The 25,866-nt window shown below is 42.9% G+C and overlaps 1 protein-coding gene across 11 annotated transcripts in view; it reads right to left on the bottom strand.

The window, feature by feature from the left end:
• The window catches only part of MAP4K4 (mitogen-activated protein kinase kinase kinase kinase 4), a 192,715-nt gene extending 168,781 nt beyond the window's left edge, over window positions 1-23,934 (bottom strand). For all 11 annotated transcript variants that reach the window (XM_077296640.1, XM_077296641.1, XM_077296644.1 and 8 more), the window contains exons 1-2: window positions 23,465-23,934; window positions 23,045-23,110 (exon numbers count right to left, since the gene is read on the bottom strand). In XM_077296640.1, coding sequence (XP_077152755.1) covers window positions 23,045-23,110; window positions 23,465-23,521 — 123 coding nt within the window. In that variant the 5' untranslated portion in view covers window positions 23,522-23,934. The remainder of the gene's footprint in view (window positions 1-23,044; window positions 23,111-23,464) is intronic.
• Between the last annotated feature and the right edge of the window lie 1,932 nt (window positions 23,935-25,866).

Raw genomic sequence — 25,866 nt, 5'->3', positions numbered from 1 at the left:
ATTCGTAAGGGCTCTTTCACACGTCCTGATATTTCCGGGACAGTGTTTTCCAGTACCGAAGTGATCTAGGTCTGCGTGTTACATACGTGTGGCACATACAGTGTGACACTGTAAAAATTAAAATTATTTAAAAAAAAAAAACATACTCCCCACCTGTCTGACAGTAATTCTTTTGTCCCACAAAGAAATAACCACAGTTCATCAGCCAGCTCAGAGTGAAAAAGAGCATAGGAACAGCTGGCAGTGACCGGCGGTAACCTCTATGACATTACCGCTGCTGGTCACTGAAGCTGCATATCAAGCTCAACTCACTATGTCCTTGATTCATGGCTGAGCAGTTGCATCATGCCACTGGTCAGCCATGAAATCCAGATGAAGCAAAGCTGGACTTCGAGTGACAAATGGACTGTCAGACAGGTGAGGAATATGTATTTTTTTTAACTATTTTCATTTTTACAGTAATAAATGGAAAAAAGGAGGGTAGGGTGTGTTTATTTCAAGTCAAGGAGTGTCTTTCTGTCAGTTATAAGGACTTCATTCTTGCTGTGTATTTTTTACAATATGACTATGGGGTTAGTAATGGGGCATCTTAGAGAGGCCTCTCCATTACTAACCTCTAGGCTTGATGTCAGCTTTGTATGGTCAGCTGACATCAACCCCATTACCCCTCTTCATGGGTTATTAATATCAGCCCGCAGCTGTCTTTGCTGGTTAAAATTTATAGGAGGGACCCTACGTCATTTTTTTCTGGGGTCCCCCGTAAACTAACCAGTAAAGGCTAAGCAAACAGCTGTGAGATGTTATTAATAGCCTGGGAACCTTTTGGGATATTGTCCCCTTTCCCAGATTAGCAACATCAGCCCTTAGCAGTGGGCTTTCCCTCTGCTGGTTTTGAAAATTATGCTGGAGCCAACGCCATATTTTTTTTTTTTAGAAAAAAATTATTTTACACACGATGTACACAGGAGGTGCTGAATACAACTGGCATCATTTTGCCGGGTTGTGCTGATCTCAGGGAGACCAGACGACAATGATCCAAGTTGCCTTCAGCACTTGGCACCTGGGAACAGTACGAACTGTCCCACTTTTTCCCACCAGGCGCCGGTACGTGTCACACAGATAACACATGGATGTCATCCGTGTGCATGTGTGCAGGATGTTTTGCGGCCCGTGCTGCTGATAAAAATTTAACATGTCAGCATGTTTTGCCCACGGAAACACTAATTGGATAATTAAGTTTTTACTCTAAATGTTCAAAATAATGTGAAAAAACAGCACTATGTACAATGCTGAAGGAGCTTTTCCCATTAAAAATCAGTCGAAAACGTTTTTCAAGTAGCATTTGACGATTTTTTTATGTGGGTCTAGGATCAGAATCTATTTTGAAATCCTCATAAAGAAGTGTGAAGCTTATTTTTTGAGGCAAGAGTCCAGAAAATAGAATTTGTACCCATCAGACATTTATGGTATATACTTTTGATATGCCACAAGTTTCACAGATGGCAATACACCTTTAATTTTTAGTGCAGTCCCCTGACTGGTTTAGTATGGCAATGTGGTCGGTGGACGAAAAACAGTTGTCCACCCCTGTTCTAAATGTCTTAAGATTACGCTTTCTTTCTCAATTTCCATGATGCACTGCAATAACAAATCTAATATTCAAAAACAATGAAAATCATTACAATGATAAAAGAAAAAAAAAAAAAAAGACATACCATCATGTACACTCACCGGCCACTTTATTAGGTACACCATGCTAGTAACGGGTTGGACCCCCTTTTGCCTTCAGAACTGCCTCAATTCTTCGTGGCATAGATTCAACAAGGTGCTGGAAGCATTCCTCAGAGATTTTGGTCCATATTGACATGATGGCATCACACAGTTGCCGCAGATTTGTCGGCTGCACATCCCAAAGATGCTCCATACAAGGCAGGATGGATCCATGCTTTCATGTTGTTTACGCCAAATTCTGACCCTACCATCCGAATGTCGCAGCAGAAATCGAGACTCATCAGACCAAGCAACGTTTTTCCAATCTTCTACTGTCCAATTTCGATGAGCTTGTACAAATTGTAGCCTCAGTTTCCTGTTCTTAGCTGAAAGGAGTGGTACCCGGTGTGGTCTTCTGCTGCTGTAGCCCATCTGCCTCAAAGTTCGACGCACTGTGCGTTCAGAGATGCTCTTAGGCCTACCTTGGTTGTAACGGGTGGCGATTTGAGTCACTGTTGCCTTTCTATCAGCTCGAACCAGTCTGCCCATTCTCCTCTGACCTCTGGCATCAACAAGGCATTTCCGCCCACAGAACTGCCGCTCACTGGATTTTTTTTTCTTTTTCGGACCATTCTCTGTAAACCCTAGAGATGGTTGTGCGTGAAAATCCCAGTAGATCAGCAGTTTCTGAAATACTCAGACCAGCCCTTCTGGCACCAACAACCATGCCACGTTCAAAGGCACTCAAATCACCTTTCTTCCCCATACTGATGCTCGGTTTGAACTGCAGGAGATTGTCTTGACCATGTCTACATGCCTAAATGCACTGAGTTGCCGCCATGTGATTGGCTGATTAGAAATTAAGTGTTAACAAGAAGTTGGACAGGTGTACCTAATAAAGTGGCCGGTGAGTGTATATGAAGGAAATCTAGGTACAGCAATTACTGGACTATGCATCTAAGGGAATGCAATTAGGAAGCTACTGAAAGACTTTTTTAAAGGCAAAGATTTGTCCCAAAGGCATTTTAGTGATTGGATATCTAGTATGAACAGCCATAAGGGTCAAAAAGGTTACAGCTCTGAAGAGATGGGTGAAACAAGAGCAACTGAGCTCCAATTTCCACCACCGAACTGGATTTTATCAAACCAATACATCCATGATACTTTAAAGGGAATACATGACCAGCTCTTGCTACTCCATCTGAGAACACCATGTAAAGGCAGATGCTCCGATTCCAGCAATGTGTCACTTACTGTGCTGCTCACTGCAGCTTTGCTACAATCACTTTTATCTGCTGCAGATCCTCGGAATGCTGAGCTATGTATAACCCCACCCCCACCACTGACAGCTTTGTATACTTTGTATAGGCAGAAAGCTGTCAGTGTGGGGGCAGGGTTATACAGAGCTCATGAATATGGAGGACTACATGACAGACAGTATACTAGCTCTCTAGTGATGATCTCCTGCTGATGAAATGGTGATTTTATTGAAACTACAGCAAGCAGCACAGTAAGTGACATCGCTGGAATCAGGCTCTGTGTCTGTAAAATGCTGCTATCAGATTAGGTGGCAGAAGCCTGGTAACAGGTTAAAAGATCCTCTGCCACCCCCAAAATGAAAATTAACTACTATCACCAATCTGATGTTACCCTTTTTAAATCTCCTAAATTTTACCAGATTTTTTTATTACCAAATTGTGGAATACAAGCATGCCGTGTGGGATCCCACAAACCTCTGACTGCTCTCACAGGGCTTGCGAGAGCACGCTCTTTTCTATAATCCAGCACTCCTGTGTACTTTAAACGGTTAACATCATTACAGCAGTTACAATACGTTAACAGTTTAAGAACTGGATCAGTAGAAAAGACAAGATGTAGCACTTTCACTGTGAGGGCGGCCACAGAAAGTTGTGTGTAATTCCACTTTATCCAGTATTCATTCAATCTGGTAATTTAATGGCATCTGCTTCAGGTACGTACGGTAATCGAAGAGAAAACACACACACACAGTGGACACACGTAATAAACAGAAAACAAGGAATATTGGCACAAGCTTGGTTATATAAGAATCAAACAAATGATTAACATACCCAATTTAGTAACCATTGTCAACATGAACAAGGTGACAGTAACCAACCCTAATACAGACAGCTCCTGGTTCTATTATGCAACACCTAACTGGTTAGGGCAGGCAGACTGGATATTTAAACTAGGCCACATGCCCCCTTTGGCTTGCAAATAGAGACAGCGATACATTTCACATGGCTAGTTTGTTGCATTCATTTAAAGAGAAAAACAAATTAAGGTCCTTTAAAAAATTAGTATAATCCTTTAAACAATGAGCAATGCTACTTTTAATGGTGCCCATAGACCTTAGGTGACTGCCGACCGAGGGCATCACTCCGGACTACCTCGCACACGAATTATGGTCAGCAGTGTTCAAGTGTTCTCTATGGGGAGAGCAGAGTAAACCAGTGCCAAAGCTCTCTGGCAGTGGATTTACTGCCTGTAAAACAAAAGGATAGGAAACCAAATTGAAACTGCCTGTTTATTATTACCCCTGACATAAATTAGTCAAGGGAGAGTTAGGAGGTCCCCACAAACTGGATGGTTGGTGGTTCTCTCCAGCTTTCATTTATTCGACACTACACAAGCGCAGGATTTTTCAAAGTGGACTTGAGTGACGTTGGAGCAACCACAGGAACATCAAATTGCGTGGGCGCCGACAACTGTGACTGAATGAAATGAAGCCCACCCCTATGACTAAATGAGCAGGTATGACCCAACTATATAAAAGTGATTTTTGCACACACAATTGCAGCGCCATTTTTAATTTAAAAAAAAAACAAACATGTTAGTGATGCACATTGCACCACTAACAACGCACTGGAGAAAGTTTGAAAGCTAAAAAGGACATGACAGGTTCCCTTTAAAGGTCTGTCCGATCTTGTGGTGAAAGCTTGCAATCACTGACTGCAGACTTCTAAATCCTCACACCACACACTGTTAGATTCTTCAGTGTTGTGGGTGAGAGAATATGGTCATGTGACCACAAGTATGACATTTGCATACTTCCAGCTGCATTCCGACTAGACATTGCCTTGCTCAATTCGAGCAATTTGAGTGAGGCCACATACCTCTAGTCAGAATGTGGCCGGAAGTATGAAAATCATGAGACCTGTAAGGAATCAGAAGTCTGCAGTCACAGAGTGATTACAGAATGTCACCACAAGACTGGACCACCCCATTAAAAATGTGCACCAAAAATGTGCACCAAAAGTAGCTGGGGGATACATGATAAAACTTTGATGGATTTTTTTTGTAAACAGGAACAAGTTAAAACAGAATGTTACTAAAATCGGCATCTTTTGTATGTCAGTACTTCATTTAAAAAGGGGCTGCAAATGCCGTGGACAACCCTTTTAAAGCGACTCTCTGGTTTGATACCAAACATTTAACAGACTATGGAATTACTAGTATGTACTTTTGCCACCTGTCATCTACTGGCTCCACTTTTGTCATCCAAGTTGGTAAAAGTATTTCCCAGACTATGGAATGCACAATGCATCAGTAATGCTAGACACGTTCTGCCTCAACAAAACTTCAGATAAGCCATCAATATTTGGTCAGTGGTTACACCATCAATGTAAAGAAACTGGATAACACCTTAAATTTTGACCTGCGACGCCCTTTGTTTTTATTGGCGCACTGTGCATGCCCAGCTAGGCAGATCTTAGCCAGCCGTTACCGCTGGCTCTGCAAACGTCACATTAGGCTGTGTCCTACATCATCGATGAAGCTGGAAAGCATATACCAAGCTTACTGTGCATTGCCAAGGAGGCGGAGATTTGCAAATAGCCAGCTGTGAGGCTGCTCTTGCAAGTCATGACACTCACATCCAGAGAGAAGGACAAAATATAAAGAGGACAATTCATAGCAGGAAACCAACAAACCCAGAATTAATCATCCACTAATTAGCATATCGCAACTGCAGTTATAAAATTGATTTTTGGCATATACAGAAGTCAATAAGCCACTAAAAGGGGGATTGTTGGTAAGGAAATAAAGGAATGAATAAACACATGGTGGCTGTATGGGGTCCTGGGGAAGCTGACAGGTTCCCTTTTAGGTCTTATTGTTTTGCAGATCACTTTTTATGCAACATGTGTACCCTAGGTGCTCAGGATCACACAAAAAAAACAACTTGGCCTTCTCTAACAGATAACAAAAGTTCATGAAGAAGACCACTTTTGGTCCAATTCATCAAGAACAGTGTTGTTCAGGCCGGTATATAAAAAAAAAAAAATGCACTATTTTCCGATACTTGTAGGGTCTCCAGTTTTTGTGATCTGGGGTTAGTTGAGGGCTTATTTTTTGTGCACCGAGCTGACAATTTTAATGATACCATTTTGGTGCCGATACGTTCTTTTGATTGCCAGTTATTGCATTTCAATGCCATGTCACGGTGACCAAAGAAACGTAATTCTGGTGTTTCTAAGTTTTTTCTCGCTACGCCGTTTAGCGATCAGGTTAATCCTTTTTTTTTTTTTTTTTATTGATTGGGCGATTCTGAACGCAGCGATACCAAATATGTGTACAGTATGTTTGAATTTTTTTTCATTGTTTTATTTTGAATGGGGCGAAAGGGGGGTGATTTAAACTTTTATATATTTATTTTTTTTTTACTTTTACTTAGTCTCATACTTACCAGCCGCTGTCTTCTGTTCTCAGCGCCGCTCTGGTCAATCTCCGGTAGTTCTTCACCTGCCGGATCACTTGAGCATTTGCTATGCGATCCAAAAGTCACAATTCAAGTCTGAGAGCCAAAACAAGCACTCATAGACTGACATGGAGAGCCTGTGTGTTGTGACTGACACAGCCGACACACATGCACCTGCGGAACCGAACAGCTGATCAGCAGGAGTGCTCCAGGTATCCGGGTTCCTGCTGCAGCTTCTTCGGTAAGCGCTATAGGTTGCCAAATAAGGAGGCAGCTGACAATGTGCATTCATCTCTAGTGACAAGATGTCGGCGCGGGACCATAGCAGTGCCAGGAAGAGCTGAAGACGGCAGCTGATAATACCTGGCTCAGAGACCTAACGTCAGTGGCACCACTCAGTGCTCTCCACAGAAGAGGACACAGCTCTTAGTTACAGTACTGATGACAGATCAGTGCAGGGGCAGATTACTGACAGCCAATGAGTGTGCAGTGGGCGGGGCTGGACACAGGCAGGGCGGTGCCAGCTTTGGCTGTGAGGTTAGATAATAAAGCACAGAGCTGTCAAGTTTGGTAGAGCAGCAGGTAAACAAAGAAAAATTCAGGAGGAACGAAGGGCAGAAACAAAGAATAAAAAAATAATATAGAAAACCCCTATACATTACAATATAGCACAGATTAGCTTAAAAAAATAATTTTGATTTTGTGGTCGGACAACCCCTTTAATCTAGTGGTCACTAATTTGACCCATTTTGGCACAAGTGGTATGGCCCCAACCATCAGGCTGGGATATTTCAGTAAATCTCTTTAAAGGGAACCTGGTAGCAGGATTATGCTGAGTGACCTACAGACAGTGTCAGGTTGGCGACGTTACACTAATGGCCGCGATCCGACAAATGCTACAGCACAGGCGCTGCTGGCACCATTTTGAAAGAGGGAAAGAAAAAAAAAAATTTTCTCCATCAACCACAAGACTGATTTCATCAACCAAGGTATCACTGTAATCAGTATAACAGCGCCGACCGGACACTGTCTGTAGTTTACTGAGCACAATCTGCTGACAGGTTCCCTTTAACAGCATAACACATTAGGGGTGCCAACCAAATGTTATCCAAGCTGGTCATCAAAAACAGTAAGTGCACATTGGCTACCAGTTCAATCAAACATGAATGTACGAAGCACCGACTCTTCCTCTCAAAAGTGAATTGGAAGCATAATCAAATATTGCTGTAAATGGAAACAAAAAGCCTCTGGATGCTTGAAGTCTGTGGGAGACATGTTACAGGCTTTGTTCAATTCAGTTTTCTTTTTGACTTTACAAAACGGCAAACTACCCAGAAACGAATGCAAAGTTTTTGGGAAACCGCATTCTCATAATGATGCTCAGTGACTGAAAAGGAGCAAGTTGGTAAAAGTTTAACAATACCATTATAGGACTTATGACATCACAGTATTTTCAGAATAGAATATAGAGACAATATAGCATTTCATGTTGCCGCAATGTGTGTTAGTGTAGAAAGTTTACATTATCTTTAACTCACATATAAACTGTCAAAGATGTGATTCATTTATAAGACAAGATACTCAACTATTTGCTCCATTAACCCCGTTGATGAAATCACAATTTTCCTTTTTCACCCCCCCCCCCCTCTTCAAGAGCAACAGATTTTTTTTTTCCCCACCAACATGGCCTTATGAGAGCCTGCTTTTTGTGGGACAATTTGTTCTTTTGAGTAACACCATTCATTGCAACATATAATGTACTGTAAATTGGGAAAAAAAATCCAAGATATATATATATATATATATATATATATCTCGTGTTTACTACATGGTAAAACTGACCTAGCAATATGATTTTCCAGGTCAATTCAAGTACGCAGACACCAAACATGTATAGTATTTGTTTTTATGTGATAAAAAATAAATACCGTAAATGCCTGCTTTTGTTGCCATTTTTCGAAACCCATAAGGTTTTCATTTTTTGGGATACAGTGCCGTGTATTTTTTGTGCCCTGAGCTGCTGTTTTTATTGATACCATTTTGGGGGTAAATAAGATAGTTTGATTGATTCTTATTGCATTTTATTAGTGTCACAGCAGCCAAAAAATCATGGATTTTGCAGTTTATCGATCAGATTAATTTACTTTATAATTTTGATAGATCGGAATGTTACAAATGAAATGTTACAAAATGTGTAAGTTTTTTGTTTTATTTTTAATGGGGGTAAAAGGTGGGTGATTTGTACTTGTGTCACAGCACTTTTGCAGGATATCCCAGGGTAAGGGGCTCCTTCCCTATCCCTAACTCTCCCTGCTCCCCGGATTACTTCTGATGGTGAAGACACTGGGTCCTAGAGCCTTGCTGAGCTGCTAAATTAGCCCTTATCTGCCCCGTCTGCCACCCAGGGAAGTGGGGAGTTGTAGTGTATAAGAATACACAAACCAGACTAACAGGGGAAGACGTACAGGGATAAATGAAAATACCAATCATACAAATATACATGCACAAACAGCAGAGTGGAATACCGGAGAGTAAAGGAAGGAAAAACTAAATAGAGGATGAGGATATGCACACAGACAAATCACCAGGCTCCAGGGAGTGCGGTGCCTGGAAGAAATCACTGCCTCCTGATTTCATTATAATGGTACCACCCCATCAGCATCACACTGACCTGTCCAGCCTTGTATTCCTGCGCTCCCGCTATGCACACGAGTGGTTACGCGAACCCTGTCCACTCTCCTATGGGCAACGTCTGCGCAGTAGCAGAGACTTGCCGGAGCCTGCGCCGAAAATCAATGCAGACACTACCCATAGGAGGGCAGACTGGGTTTGCACCAAACAGGTCAGTGTGATGCTGATGGGAGGGGTGTACCATTATAAAAGGAGTCAGGCAGGCAGTGACATCTTCCAGGCACCACATGCCCCGGAGACTGGAAGAAAATATAACATTATAATTTCTCACGATCTACACCACAGCCATGAGGCATACAGGTAAGACTGGTTAAGCCATTCCATTACCTGTGTGCCCAACGTAATAGGTCAAAATCGTCCAGGCAGTGACAGATTCCTTTTAAAAGGTCTTCACACCAGAAATATGGCATAAAAACCTTAATTGGTCGCAATATTGTTGCGGAACTCGGCAGTTGGGAAAATATATTGCAACTTTTTGGTGTTTACATGCCAGTCCCAGCGAGCTGCGACAATATGGGCGCAGACACACCTGCCAGTCATTCATCGTAAAATACGCTACAAATGTGGCATAACGTAGTCCACAGATGTACACGAACTCTCAGATGTTTACCAGGAATGGTGCTGTACTTTCAGCAGCGGCTTTCTGTAGCATTACAGCTCAATCCTATTCACTTATAATGGACTACACAGTAGCAAACTAACACACCTGGTATAGCTACATCTAGATGTATGGAGCTGTGCCTTGGATTAAAAGGAAAAAAAAAAAATGGACATGTGAATCACCTGTTAGAAGGCAGCATCAAAAAACTGATAGCTAGGACTACTGATTTGCATCACTCACTGAGCTCAGATTAGCCTTAACATTGACCATCAGTTTTAATCCTGAATTTAGTCGCAAATAAGCCCTTTAATAAAGTCAAAAATCGAAAATTTCTGAAGACACTCGGAAAAGACAGCCATATTCCTTGATATTGCTTCCCTCTGAAACCTTCAATCAGCCAGCTGAGACAATGAGCTGAAAGACACAGCAGGACTTCTTTACCCAAGTGCATCAGATATGACATGTAAGCAAGGGCACAGTGTTTACCAGGCATCTACCATAGGAACATGCAATAAAACCAGGCACCTTGATTTTGCACTCTTCATATTCACTTGGTAGAGAACGAGTGTAATAATAATGAGGAGGATGATGAGGATGTTTGGGGAAACGTATTTTCTTGTGGTACTGGCTAGCATATATTCTTAGGGCCTTTCAACTTGGATTTGCAGGCAACAGTTAATTCCACTACTAATGCGCTATTTAAAAAAATAAATAAAAATATGGCACCGAATCATGGCAGGCGGTTTGTACAATTGGTCTGAATATCCTGAATTAATTTTCTTTATAAAATCCAAGAAAAGACTAATTAGCTGCAGAAATATGAATACAAAATTATAATTAGACACCACAAACTTGAATCTTTTCCATGGTGGAGTCTGACGACCATAGCTATTGTAAAAGGCAACAGATGTTTCCTGGTCTCCCTTACATTGACCCAGTGACCCCAAGTAGCCAGAAAAGCAATCAGTAAGGATAGAGCAGTCTTACTGACATATACATTACTTAGAGAAAACCTGTTATGGTATCTGATCTGCAGGCAGAAAGTTATATAGCAGAAGGAGTGAAAAAAGAATAAGAATTTAAACAAGAAAAACAAAATCTTTTTTCACAATGCTTTTTTTATGCTCTGGAGTCCGGTGGGAGGTCTAATAAAGTGATTGACAGCCTACCTTGCAGGAGACTGTATACAAGTAGCTGTCAATCACTGATTAAGACTGCAAGTTTGGCTTGTTGGGTGTAAACATTCTCTATTTTCATGGAGGCAGAACAGAGGTCCCAAACAGAAAACATGACCATGCTGCTTTTCTATGGGTTGTGTGTGACAGTCTTAATAGGTTTTATTTTAAAGAACGGAAGCTACTCCCTATCTTGAGGACAGGGGATAAATTCCTGATCATTGGAGGTCTAACTGATGGGACCTCCACCAGTCCCAAGAACGGGGCTCTTAAATGGTGCAGAGGTCAAGCATGCACACCATGCCCTAAAATTCCCAATCAGCACATCGTTACACAATCTCTGGCACTCTCATTGTGTGCAAGCTCACCTTCAGAAGGGGCTTTTCAGAGCCCCATTTTTGGGCTCAATTGGGGGAGTCACAGCTGTCAGACCCCCACCCCAATCTCAGTTTTTGATTTGTGCAACATTTTAAAGACAGAATTTCCTTTGCTTATGTTTCGCCTCTGAATAACTGATAATAAATGTGTGGTCTACAGCAAGACTAGAGAGCACAGACAGCTCATTGAGAACAAGGCATGTCACCGAGACAGACAGCTGTGTGGGAGGCAGGTGCACTGGCGGTTATTTCATGTTTTGTTTTTATTCAGTCAGATATCATTGAAAAAGGAAGCTGTTGCCTTCCTTAACAAGTTCAGACATGCCAATACTAAAAACCACAGGTGACTACACCATAATTTCAGATTTATGACAGAATTGTTGACATGTATGCAGATACTATCATAGTGCTATCACAAGTCAATCTGGCCATAGGAACATAGCTATGGGGATTATTTATGTGTAAAAAAAAAAAAAAACACACATAAGCCATAAATGGCAAGACCAAACAGGAAAAAAAACATCCTTTCCAAAATCTGTGGCCTAACAGACAGACATCTGAAAGTGCAGTTCTCCTTGACACAAATGTATTGGCTTAAACAAAAATGCTGAAATCATCAAATTACATTGTGCTGGTCAGAGAGTGCACACTGCTCAGTTATTAACATCTTCACGGATGAGTGTTGGATGGATGGAAAAACAATTACTTTTGCAATTTACTGCTTAATAAAATTTGAAGCTGGTCTTGCGATAGTAACACCCGGTACCAACTTTTTGTCTAGGAGACCGACCACTACTTCTGCCTAGCTTGTAAACACTGGCTGGGGTTAGGAAGTAACAGTGCGGTTCAACATTCCTTACAACTTCAAAACCGAACTTACAAGCGCAATAGAAAAAAGTTGTGTGCACGGTGCTTGTTCTGCTGTTAGTCAGTCTACAAGGCCAAATACTGTATATTAAAAAAAAAAGTCATGAGAATTTTAAAACTAATGGCATGTATGCAGAGGTGCTTTCATGCTGATTAAATCAGAGAGAAATGTGTTTTGCAGTTTCAGAGAAACCCAGTGTTGAAGTCATTGTGTGAATAAGCTGCAAGTGCTTTGGACGGGGGGGGGGGGGGGGGGTTAACACTGCACTTGCAATTTTCCTTCCCTCCCTTCACATTCCCGTCCTAATCCTCTAGGCAGGATGCCTCCTTGCAAATTATATTCTTGAAATACCTGCAATTTCCATAACATCTGTGTTGCACCATTCAAGTGAGGCTGAAGTCACAGTAATAGAAATATCTGTGACAACAGCTATTAATCCACTCTATGAGCTCGTTCACACAATCATATTTTTGATCTGACTGATGTCTGAAATATGGAAAGATGTGAACAGAGCCTTATCCCCACAGTAAGGCTATTTTCACACTAGCGTCGTGCACTGCACGTTGCAATGTGTCGTTGTGGAGAAAAAACGCATCCTGCAAAGTTGCTCGCAGGATGCGTTATTTCTCCATAGACTTATTAGCGACGCATTGCCACACGTCGCAACCGTCGTGCGACGGTTGCGTCGTGTTATGGCGCACCGCCGGCACAAAAAAAGTTACATGCAACTTTTTTTGTGCATCTAGTCCGCCATTTTCGACCGCGAATGCGCGGCCGAAACTCCGCCCCCTCCTCCCCGGACCTTGCAACGGGGCAGCGGAAGTGTCTTAAGACTGCTTCCGCTGCCCACGTCAGGCATTTTTTTGCACAGTATGCAGCGCGACGGCCCCGTACCGACGCTAGTGTGTAAGCAGCCTAAGTATGCTTGTTCCTAGTTATGGACTCTGGTAACTACGTAGTATGCGCTATTAGCTATGTATGCTGGAGCAGGATATTTTTATTCATTTTGCCTGTTTACACATCTACAGAAAACTAAAGTTTTGCCATTTTCGCAGCATTATTTTTTTTTTCTCGGTTCACACACCACCCAGAAAAAAAAAAAAAAAAAAAAAAAAGACGTTCAGCTACAATATGCTGAAGAGTAGACCTCATTAGACATAGATGTCCTGGATTAACATTAGGCCTGCGAGCCATGATATTATCTGGAAAGAGGCAAAGGATCTATGTAAAATGTAGTATCCACATTCAGAGGAGAAATAGTAACGCAATTACCAAAACATTTAGCCTTTAATATCCAGACAATAACACACACAATGAGAGGAGTGCTGTACCACAGAAACAAGAATTAAGAACTTGCATAAAACTTTCTCAAGGCCTTGAGCAAGGGCGCACAACGCAAAATGGCTTTAGGCCACAAGTCAGCATGCCTCTTGCTGCAGCGTTATAGACTGTGGCTAAAAAAGGCAGCATATTTCGATGATTAGCGACACAGTTGTTTCTTGGCTTGTGGCATACATTGTGGACGTCTCACTGAGCACAATCACAGCCAGAGAATACCCTGCATGTGAATTATGTTCGTGGTGCAACCCATACTTCAGAATTCTGAACATTGCAGAGCTTATGGATTGCTTTGGCAGGATCGATGTAAAATATAGGTTCACTTCCTTTATTAAAAAAAAAAAAAAAAAAAACACAACAATATACTGTACAGTATATATTGATAGACAGACAGAGATATATAATCTCTATCAGGTAGTTTATTCTTTACCCCTTATCGCATCAAGACATGAATTATTGTCTGCATATGTGGACAAGGCTCAGGAGTTGAGCTCCTTCCACACGCGGCTGATGCCAGCCATATTACATAGCCAGCAGTCTCCAACAGCCAGGGCCAGGACAGAAACACGGGCGTAGCAGTATGGCCTGAGCAATTACAAGCTGCCATGAGCATGGCAGACCCAAGTGTCATTCCTGACACCTTTCAGTTTTCATCCTATGGCAGTCCAGGGGAAGGGTGTAGTGGGGGGTTTGAGGGAAACACAGCTGAGTTTAGCCCTGTCACATTACAAACTATCAGTCCTCCTATCATAGCACTACAAACTCTGCTGTACTGACCCCCCACTTCCCCAATTGACTGCCAGAGAAGATGCGAGACAGAAACCTATGATGGTTCTGTAGTGAGGTCAGGATGTCGCTCATAATATGCCTCACACAGGAGGACCTCATGCTGAGTTTAGGTGGGGGCATATAGCTGCTGCCTAGACAACATCATACAGGAGGAAGAAGTACCCGCCCCCCACTGAAAATCGATAACTTGAAATCTTAGGCAGGATAGATATACACACTCGCTATGTTAAACGGGATGTCCGGTCTTTAACTACCAAGTCTGCAGTCACTAGACGTGATTGCAGACTTGTGAATCCTCACGTAATCCTCACAGTGTGCACTCTCCAATGCCCGCAGTCGTGTGACATGTATACTCCCAGCCAAAATCAGACTAGAGCGTTTACGGCCTTGCTCAAAATACACTTGCATTGAGTGAGGCCGTGTCCATCTAATTGGAACGTGGTATACTTTCAGTCACAGACAACACAACCCCTTTAACCAAAAAGGTTATCCAGTCTTCTGATAAATGTTTGCAGTCAATCTTTATGACCGCAGTCTTCTGAATCCTAACAATGTGCAGTACGTACATGTTAAGGATTCTCTGGTATAGCTGTAGAGAGCGGGCGGTCACCTGACTGAAAGAATATGACTTGCATACATGCATTCACGTGTCAACTAGACAGCTCAACTTCAGTTAACATAAAAGCTGTACATATAGTGGGAACGTGACAGCAAGTATGCAAATCGCAAAATTGCGGTCACATGACCACCCAATCTCACCAGCAAAGCTGCTGAATCCTGACAGAGCGCGCACTGCAAGCTGTCAGGATTCTTAAGTCTGCAGTCACAGACTGACAGCAGATCATCAGAAAACCGGACAACCTTTTTACATCTAACACACAATGGAAGTATAGTTTTATCTACGGTATTTAGAATTACCCATATGTGCATAATATCACATATACTAAGTACGTTGTTCTGCATATGAACGGCTTTACATGGTGAACTCTAGCAAAGTTATCCCTTTTCTGACTTGTGCAAGCACATTATCGACCATTAATAAGGAGCAAGTGACAGAAGTTTAATGTTCTTCAGGCCTCCTGATAGCCTATTTGATCAGTATAGGCACCTCCTTCAGGATTGCTGCTCAACAGCACAGTGAATAGGGGAAGGCACTTCTTGGCCCATTGTTTCCTTCTTTATAAAAGCACATTAGATCACCTGGCCATGCTTGGTCAGCAGCTCATGTTACACAAGACCCACCAGTACAACCCCTTGTTAGAATGAAACTACCTGTGTGCTCAAACACAGCTTTTCTTATGCATGGCAATAGGCAGTTATCGCCTATGGAAGACGAGTGGATACGACTTTTTCCTTAAGTTTACCACATTATTAAACTACTCAGCTAAATATTGGGCAGAAGAGCCCCATTATTATGCCATGGACAAATATAGGCTCCACTTTAATAGTAATGGTATGATGATTGGGACAACCACACACACAAAGATCTGTTTGTCACCTATGGGGCTAAAATAGATATATTGATAGTATTTCTATAACATTATGTAATGTACCGTTAAAAGTCAATCATCTCATCATAAGGGGAACTCTGTTAAGAATAATGTAAACTTTGTTTATATAAATACATTATGTGTCCAGCCAGTATAATGTAGAAACCTTACATTAACGGTGAATGCAGGCAGCAGAAAGCCTTTACATTGGATCATTGGAGACAACTTGGGCTTTCCCTTTTAGTACACAGACAGTAAACAAACAGTACCTTGCACTAATCTTATTACTATGAATTGTAGCCCGCTTATGCCACTTTTAGCGAGATCACTTCTTATCATCCTCGTCTCATCAATGTCTATTAGTCACATCTGTAAAACAACTCATTGCACAGTCATACAACCCCAAGAGATGCTCCTTCCATTTACTGTAATTACGCCACATGAGGCAGCACATGATGGAGGCCAGCTTCACATAAGGATATAAAGGTCACATGAGAAAGGGCAGCACTCTACCCTAACATAACATACAATAAACCCCTAAGCATGGGTTCAATGGAGTTACTCCATGTAACGCTAGAGGCCACTATCACAAAAGCTATACAGCAGTGTATGAAACATACTATACACACGCTGCATACACACAAGTGAGGCCTGCATATAAAAGTACGGAACAAAACGGATTGCCGACATTTAGATAATTAGTAGCGTTATCTGCACCAGAGGACTGAAATCTGGCGCATTTGTACAGATGGAAAATTTGTACCCCCAAAAAAAAAAAAAATACGCACCTTTTTCTCCGATCCTACGGCCTGCACCACTGTCCTATGGAGGCCTCGCCCATCTTTCTACACTTTAGGCTGGGTTCACACAAATATATTCACATTCCAGATAAGGACCGCAATGCCGACTGACCATGAGTCTCCAAGTCCTGACCTTACAGCCTCTGGCACATGAGGCAGTAAGTTGAAGGCAGGGGACCACCCCAATCAGTCTGGCCATTACTGTCCGAATACAGACTGTGAAATGCAACCGTTTAACCTGGCCTTCCGGTCAGATTATAGTGACATCTGAGACACGTAATAACTCATGAAGGGCCAGTGGGTGTCACACAGAATATGTACACACATCACACAGTGGGAAAGGAGGAACATGGAAGTGCCCAGAAAAATGGAGCGAAGGAGAAAGCAATGTCGTCATTTCTGGACAGGTTCCAACACCAATACTATTTTTCAGAAAGAGGAGAGGTTATACAGGTCCTTCTCAAAAAATTAGCATATAGTGTTAAATTTCATTATTTACCATAATGTAATGATTACAATTAAACTTTCATATATTATAGATTCATTATCCACCAACTGAAATTTGTCAGGTCTTTTATTGTTTTAATACTGATGATTTTGGCATACAACTCCTGAAAACCCAAAAAACCTGTCTCAATAAATTAGCATATCAAGAAAAGGTTCTCTAAACGACCTATTACCCTAATCTTCTGAATCAACTAATTAACTCTAAACACATGCAAAAGATACCTGAGGCTTATAAAAACTCCCTGCCTGGTTCATTACTCAAAACCCCCATCATGGGTAAGACTAGCGACCTGACAGATGTCAAGAAGGCCATCATTGACACCCTCAAGCAAGAGGGTAAGACCCAGAAAGAAATTTCTCAACAAATAGGCTGTTCCCAGAGTGCTGTATCAAGGCACCTCAATGGTAAGTCTGTTGGAAGGAAACAATGTGGCAGAAAACGCTGTACAACGAGAAGAGGTGACCAGACCCTGAGGAAGATTGTGGAGAAGGACCGATTCCAGACCTTGGGGAACCTGAGGAAGCAGTGGACTGAGTCTGGTGTGGAAGGAAATGGGCTACAGGTGCCGCATTCCCCAGGTAAAGCCACTTTTGAACCATAAACAGCGGCAGAAGCGCCTGACCTGGGCTACAGAGAAGCAGCACTGGACTGTTGCTAAGTGGTCCCAAGTACTTTTTTCTGATGAAAGCAAATTTTGCATGTCATTCGGAAATCAAGGTGCCAGAGTCTGGAGGAAGACTGGGGAGAAGGAAATGCCAAAATGCCTGAAGTCCAGTGTCAAGTACCCACAGTCAGTGATGGTGTGGGGTGCCATGTCAGCTGCTGGTGTTGGTCCACTGTGTTTCATCAAGGGCAGGGTCAATGCAGCTAGCTATCAGGAGATTTTGGAGCACTTCATGCTTCCATCGGCTGAAATGCTTTATGGAGATGAAGATTTCATTTTTCAGCACGACCTGGCACCTGCTCACAGTGCCAAAACCACTGGTAAATGGTTTACTGACCATGGTATTACTGTGCTCAATTGGCCTGCCAACTCTCCTGACCTGAACCCCATAGAGAATCTGTGGGATATTGTGAAGAGAAAGTTGAGAGACGCAAGACCCAACACTCTGGATGAGCTTAAGGCCGCTATTGAAGCATCCTGGGCCTCCATAACATCTCAGCAGTGTCACAGGCTGATTGCCTCCATGCCACGCCGCATTGAAGCAGTCATTTCTGCCAAAGGATTCCCGACCAAGTATTGAGTGCATAACTGAACATTATTATTTGATGGTTTTTTTGTTTGTTATTAAAAAACACTTTTATTTGATTGGACGGGTGAAATATGCTAATTTATTGAGACAGGTTTTTTGGGTTATCAGGAGTTGTATGCCAGAATCATCAGTATTAAAACAATAAAAGACCTGACAAATTTCAGTTGGTGGATAATGAATCTATAATATATGAAAGTTTAATTGTAATCATTACATTATGGTAAATAATGAAATTTAACACTATATGCTAATTTTTTGAGAAGGACCTGTATATAAATATATCACAGACTCCATGTATCTGAAAGAACAATAGGATTATCTCAAATATATATTCCCCAAACGTGGTTACAGTCATATTGTAATACCTTGTATGCAATATTACAGGTATTTACCTCATGTACTACCTGAAGTCATCGGTACAGGCCTACAAGGCCATTATACCATGAGGGCAAAATCAGGAGGTGACTGGTATACAGACACGTAGGTGCCTATTTTCCACATGCTACCATATAAAGTACATGTACAGTTTGATACATAACTTATACACTGTTCTCGCAACCATTAGGCTATGTGCACACATTCAGGAACCGGCAGCGCTGTGGAAGCAGCACATGTCCGCTGTGTCCAATGCGCTCCTGGCTATTGAACGCAGGTGATTCCACATGTGTTCACTGAACCGTGCGGAATCACTGCAACCAATACATTGTGCGGGTGAAGTTTCTCTTGCAGAGATGATAAAGACAGGATGCGGTCTGTACAGATGCGCCGCATGTCCGTCTCCACAGGCGAGCTGCGGCGTCTGTGCACGCATAGTGGGCATGGGATTTATAGAAATCCCATCCACTATGCTGTGACAGGTGGACACTGCGGGTTGGACGTTGCACAAGTACCGGAGGTGTCCAGCCCACGGCGTTTACAGATTGTGCGCACAACCTTAACACTTCGACATGAGGTAATAATACAACTTATATGGACAACCTGATACATATATACACACAGGTACACTCGCTGTCCTCACAACCATTACACTGCCACATGAGGTAATGCAGGATCCTGCATTTTCTCATAGACTTGTATTAGCGACGGATTGTGACAGATGGCCAACCGTTTCATCCGTCGTGCACTGGATCCTGCGTAAAAAAAAAAACGGTCTGTTGGGCAGAGAAAACGTTCAGAGGAATGTTTTTTCTGCACATCAAAAAATCTGTCAGCGACGCATCCTGCGCTGCCCGTCACTGGCTACAATGGAAGCCTATGGGCACAGGATGCGTCGCTGCCTGTGAAAAGCAGGAATCCAGCAACTGGTCCCACCTTTTCAAGGAGAGCATGCGTGGAAGGATTTCCCATCAGGAAAACTCTCTCACTTGCTCTCTTTTTACTATTGATGCTGCCTATGCAGCATCAATAGTAACAAGATATATAATGTAAAAAATAAAAAATAAAAATAAAAAAAAAATAAAAAAAAATAAATTGCAATATTCTCACCTACCGGCGTTCCCGCGCAGCGTCACCGATGCTCCCGAGATTTCGCAATGTATTACTAGGAACGCTAGCTGCCGGGAGCATCGCTAAGCGGGAACGCCGGTAGGTGAGAATATTGCAATTTTTTATTTTTTTTTAACCTGGTTTGTGTTGTGTATGTGTTTTCGCAGTGGAAAACCGCTTCGAAGACGCATACACATCAGGTGAACATAGCCTCGACGGGTCCGTCAGAAAGACTGGCCCAGTGCACACGTTTTCCACAATCTGCACAGGATCCGTCATTTCAACGTCTTGACGGATCCTGTGCAGATTTGGAAGACGGAAGTGTGAAAGAAGCCTTACTGCCCTCACAGCCATTACACTTCCACATACGAGGTAACGTGTTACGTGTACAGCCGACATATGTTATATACATGTACACACTGTCCTCACAGCCATTACACTTCCACATACGAGGTAACATGTTACGTGTACAGCTGACATATGTTATATACATGAACACACTGCCCTCACAGCTATTACACTTCCACATGAGGTAACGTGTTACATGTAGAGTTGACAGACGTTATATACATGTACACACTGTCCTCACAGCCATTACACTTCCACATATGAGGTAACGTGTTACGTGTACAGTTGATAGACGTTATATACATGTACACACTGCCCTCACAGCCATACACTTCCACATATGAGGTAACGTGTTACGTGTACAGTTGATAGACGTTATATACATGTACATTGCCCTCACAGCCATTACACTTCCACATATGAGGTAACGTGTTACGTGTACAGTTGATAGACGTTATATACATGTACACACTGCCCTCACAGCCATACACTTCCACATATGAGGTAACGTGTTACGTGTACAGTTGATAGACGTTATATACATGTACACACTGCCCTCACAGCCATTACACTTCCACATATGAGGTAACGTGTTACGTGTACAGTTGATAGACGTTATATACATGTACACTGCCCTCACACTTCCACATATGAGGTAACGTGTTACGTGTACAGTTGATAGACGTTATATACATGTACACACTGCCCTCACAGCCATACACTTCCACATATGAGGTAACGTGTTACGTGTACAGTTGATAGACGTTATATACATGTACACACTGCCCTCACAGCCATTACACTTCCACATATGAGGTAACGTGTTACGTGTACAGTTGATAGACGTTATATACATGTACACACTGCCCTCACAGCCATTACACTTCCACATATGAGGTAACGTGTTACGTGTACAGTTGATAGACGTTATATACATGTACACACTGCCCTCACAGCCATTACACTTCCACATACGAGGTAACGTGTTACGTGTACAGTTGACAGACGTTATATACATGTACACACTGCCCTCACAGCCATTACACTTCCACATATGAGGTAACGTGTTACGTGTACAGTTGATAGACGTTATATACATGTACACTGCCCTCACACTTCCACATATGAGGTAACGTGTTACGTGTACAGTTGATAGACGTTATATACATGTACACACTGTCCTCACAGCCATACACTTCCACATACGAGGTAACGTGTTACGTGTACAGTTGATAGACGTTATATACATGTACACACTGCCCTCACAGCCATACACTTCCACATATGAGGTAACGTGTTACGTGTACAGTTGATAGACGTTATATACATGTACACTGCCCTCACAGCCATTACACTTCCACATATGAGGTAACGTGTTACGTGTACAGTTGATAGACGTTATATACATGTACACACTGCCCTCACAGCCATACACTTCCACATATGAGGTAACGTGTTACGTGTACAGTTGATAGACGTTATATACATGTACACACTGCCCTCACAGCCATTACACTTCCACATATGAGGTAACGTGTTACGTGTACAGTTGATAGACGTTATATACATGTACACACTGCCCTCACAGCCATTACACTTCCACATATGAGGTAACGTGTTACGTGTACAGTTGATAGACGTTATATACATGTACACTGCCCTCACAGCCATTACACTTCCACATATGAGGTAACGTGTTACGTGTACAGTTGATAGACGTTATATACATGTACACACTGCCCTCACAGCCATACACTTCCACATATGAGGTAACGTGTTACGTGTACAGTTGATAGACGTTATATACATGTACACACTGCCCTCACAGCCATTACACTTCCACATATGAGGTAACGTGTTACGTGTACAGTTGATAGACGTTATATACATGTACACACTGCCCTCACAGCCATTACACTTCCACATATGAGGTAACGTGTTACGTGTACAGTTGATAGACGTTATATACATGTACACTGCCCTCACAGCCATTACACTTCCACATATGAGGTAACGTGTTACGTGTACAGTTGACAGACGTTATATACATGTACACACTGCCCTCACAGCCATACACTTCCACATATGAGGTAACGTGTTACGTGTACAGCTGACAGACGTTATATACATGTACACATTGTCCTCACAGCCATTACACTTCCACATACGAGGTAACGTGTTACGTGTACAGTTGACAGACGTTATATACATGTACACACTGCCCTCACAGCCATTACACTTCCACATATGAGGTAACGTGTTACGTGTACAGTTGATAGACGTTATATACATGTACACTGCCCTCACACTTCCACATATGAGGTAACGTGTTACGTGTACAGTTGATAGACGTTATATACATGTACACACTGTCCTCACAGCCATACACTTCCACATACGAGGTAACGTGTTACGTGTACAGTTGATAGACGTTATATACATGTACACACTGCCCTCACAGCCATACACTTCCACATATGAGGTAACGTGTTACGTGTACAGTTGATAGACGTTATATACATGTACACTGCCCTCACAGCCATTACACTTCCACATATGAGGTAACGTGTTACGTGTACAGTTGATAGACGTTATATACATGTACACACTGCCCTCACAGCCATACACTTCCACATACGAGGTAACGTGTTACGTGTACAGTTGATAGACGTTATATACATGTACACACTGCCCTCACAGCCATACACTTCCACATATGAGGTAACGTGTTACGTGTACAGTTGATAGACGTTATATACATGTACATTGTCCTCACAGCCATTACACTTCCACATGAGGTAATGATCCACTTTCTATGAACAATCTGACACATGTGAACGTTCCTGCCCGCTGAGATCCCTTACACCCCCACACACACGTTGTATACACACCTTATATACTTGCCCATAGGTGCCATTTCCCACCACTTCCACCAGTTCAAAGATCCCAGCCGGATCCTAGAAGAAAGCACAGGAGACATGATGTGAGCTCATCTCCAGGAGCAGGGGCTATGCGGGATGGATGGATGCAGCTGTTGCGCCCTAATTTCTTGGGTTTCACCACTTGAGGCACATGCCAATACATGCAAACAAAGGAAGCCAGTGTGGCCGTGCCACCCGCAGCCCGATGCCCGGACACACTGTACCCCAGCACTGCAGGAAACAAACAAGTGCCCCCATCGGCCTCCTGCAGCCCTGCCTCCATCATATGGGTGGGGGTCTGCAGCTGCCAGGGCTCCTTCCATCACAAGCCCCACTGCTCTAGGAGGCCGCCCCACGCCTTTCTATTGTGTACAGCCCGCACACACTCACCCTCAAGGAGGAGAGGTCTATATCCACCAGACTCTTGGCAGGCGAGTCGTTGGCCATGGTCGCCCCCTTTTTGTGTATTCTCCCCGGCAGAGGCTGCGCCCTCCTCCCCGCCCTGGATGCAGACACAGCCGGGCGAGCTCCTCTCCTCCCTCACGTCGTCCGTGCCGGGCTCCGACTCCTCATTGGGGTGCAGCGGCCCCTGGTCTCCGGTGTGCGCCTCTGCCTGACCGTCGCTCTCGTGCCCCGGCTGCAGGATGGCGATCTCACACCATGTTGAGGTGGCAGCTCCCAGCACAGTGATCCGGGTTCGTCTCTTTCCTTCCCTCCCCTCCCTCTTTTCTTCCTTTCTTCCTCCCCTCGGACACACAGACATGCAAAGAGGAGACAGAGGGAGGGGGTGGGGAAGAGAAAATCCTCAGCCAGCCCAGCTACTGGAGCCGGCAGCACCAATCCTGGCACCCCGACATCTCCTCTCCTCCTCCTCCACACCCACCCTGCCACCGCGGGCACCCACTACCCTGCCAGGTGCCCACATCCTCTGACACTGGGGCATTGTGCCATCATGATGTCCTGCCATGACACAAGGAGTTTTCCACAACTAGTGATCAATGTGACAAACTTTGGAAGCTTGCCCATAGCTGGACCCACCAGTCCTAGTCCATGCTGTAAGCTTTGTGTCACTGGATTAAAGGGACTGTCAACATGGCGGATAAGTGATAACTTGTGATCACTGGGGGTCTGACCACTAGGACCTCACCAAATACAACAGTGGGGGTCCCCTGTGTGACTGGAGCATTAGTGCCTGATTCCCTGTATAGCAGTGGTGGTCATCCATGTCCTCTACAGCTCAGGTCACACAGGGCACCTTTGGCGCCTGGTTCTCAGGACGCTAGACCCCAGCAATCATACATTTAATGTTTTGGTAGGTGTTAAATGTCCTTTATAGGACAGCTATTTAATTAACACTAGAAATGCCCCATTGCCTTTAATTTTTTCTTCAATAATTTATTCATATTTTTTTTTTACCATTTTCCTCCAAATACTGTGACTTTTATATATATTTTGGTTCTCTTTAACCCCTTCACCCCCAAGGGTGGTTTGCACGTTAATGACCGGGCCAATTTTTACAATTCTGACCACTGTCCCTTTATGAGGTTATAACTCTGGAACGCTTCAACGGATCTTGGCGATTCTGACATTGTTTTCTCGTAACATATTGTACTTCATGATAGTGGTAAAATTTCTTTGATATTACCTGCGTTTATTTGCAGAAAAAATGGAAATTTGGCGAAAATTTTGAAAATTTTGCAATTTTCCAACTTTGAATTTTTATGCCCTTAAATCACAGAGATATGTCATGCAAAATACTTAATAAGTAACATTTCCCACATGCCTACTTTACATCAGCACAATTTTGGAACCAAAATTTTTTTTTGTTAGGGAGTTATAAGGGTTAAAAGTTGACCAGCAATTTCTCATTTTTACAACACCATTTTTTTTTAGGGACCACATCTCATTTGAAGTCATTTTGAGGGGTCTATATGATAGAAAATACCCATGTGTGACACCATTCTAAAAACTGCACCCCTCAAGGTGCTCAAAACCATATTCAAGAAGTTTATTAACCCTTCTGGTGCTTCACAGGAATTTTTGGAATGTTTAAATAAAAATGAACATTTAACTTTTTTTCACAAAAAATTTACTTCAGCTCCAATTTGTTTTATTTTACCAAGGGTAACAGGAGAAAATGGACCCCAAAATTTGTTGTACAATTTGTCCTGAGTACGCCGATACCCCATATGTGGGGGTAAACTACTGTTTGGGCGCATGACAGAGCTCGGAAGCGAAGGAGCGCCATTTGACTTTTCAATGCAAAATTGACTGGAATTGAGATGGGACGCCATGTTGCGTTTGGGGAGCCCCTGATGTGCCTAAACATTGAAACCCCCCACAAGTGATACCATTTTGGAAAGTAGACCCCATAAGGAACTTATCTAGAGGTGTGGTGAGCACTTTGACCCACCAAGTACTTCACAGAAGTTTATAATGCAGAACCGTAAAAATAAAAAATCATATTTTTCACAAAAATTATTTTTCGCCCCCAATTTTTTATTTTCCCAAGGGTAAGAGAAGAAATTGGACCCCAAAAGTTGTTGTACAATTTGTCCTGAGTACGCTGATACCCCATATGTGGCGATAAACCACTGTTTGGGCGCATGGGAGAGCTCGGAAGGGAAGTAGCACCGTTTGACTTTTCAATGCAAAATTGACTGGAATTGAGATGGGACGCCATGTTGCGTTTGGGGAGCCCCTGATGTGCCTAAACATTGAAACCCCCCACAAGTGACACCATTTTGGAAAGTAGACCCCCTAAGGAACTTATCTAGAGGTGTGGTGAGCAC

This window comes from Ranitomeya variabilis, chromosome 3, assembly GCF_051348905.1.
Source record: "Ranitomeya variabilis isolate aRanVar5 chromosome 3, aRanVar5.hap1, whole genome shotgun sequence".
Lineage (NCBI taxonomy): Eukaryota > Metazoa > Chordata > Amphibia > Anura > Dendrobatidae > Ranitomeya > Ranitomeya variabilis.
The sequence above is the reverse complement of the archived record's forward strand: the minus strand, read 5'-3'. Positions and strand labels throughout refer to the sequence as shown.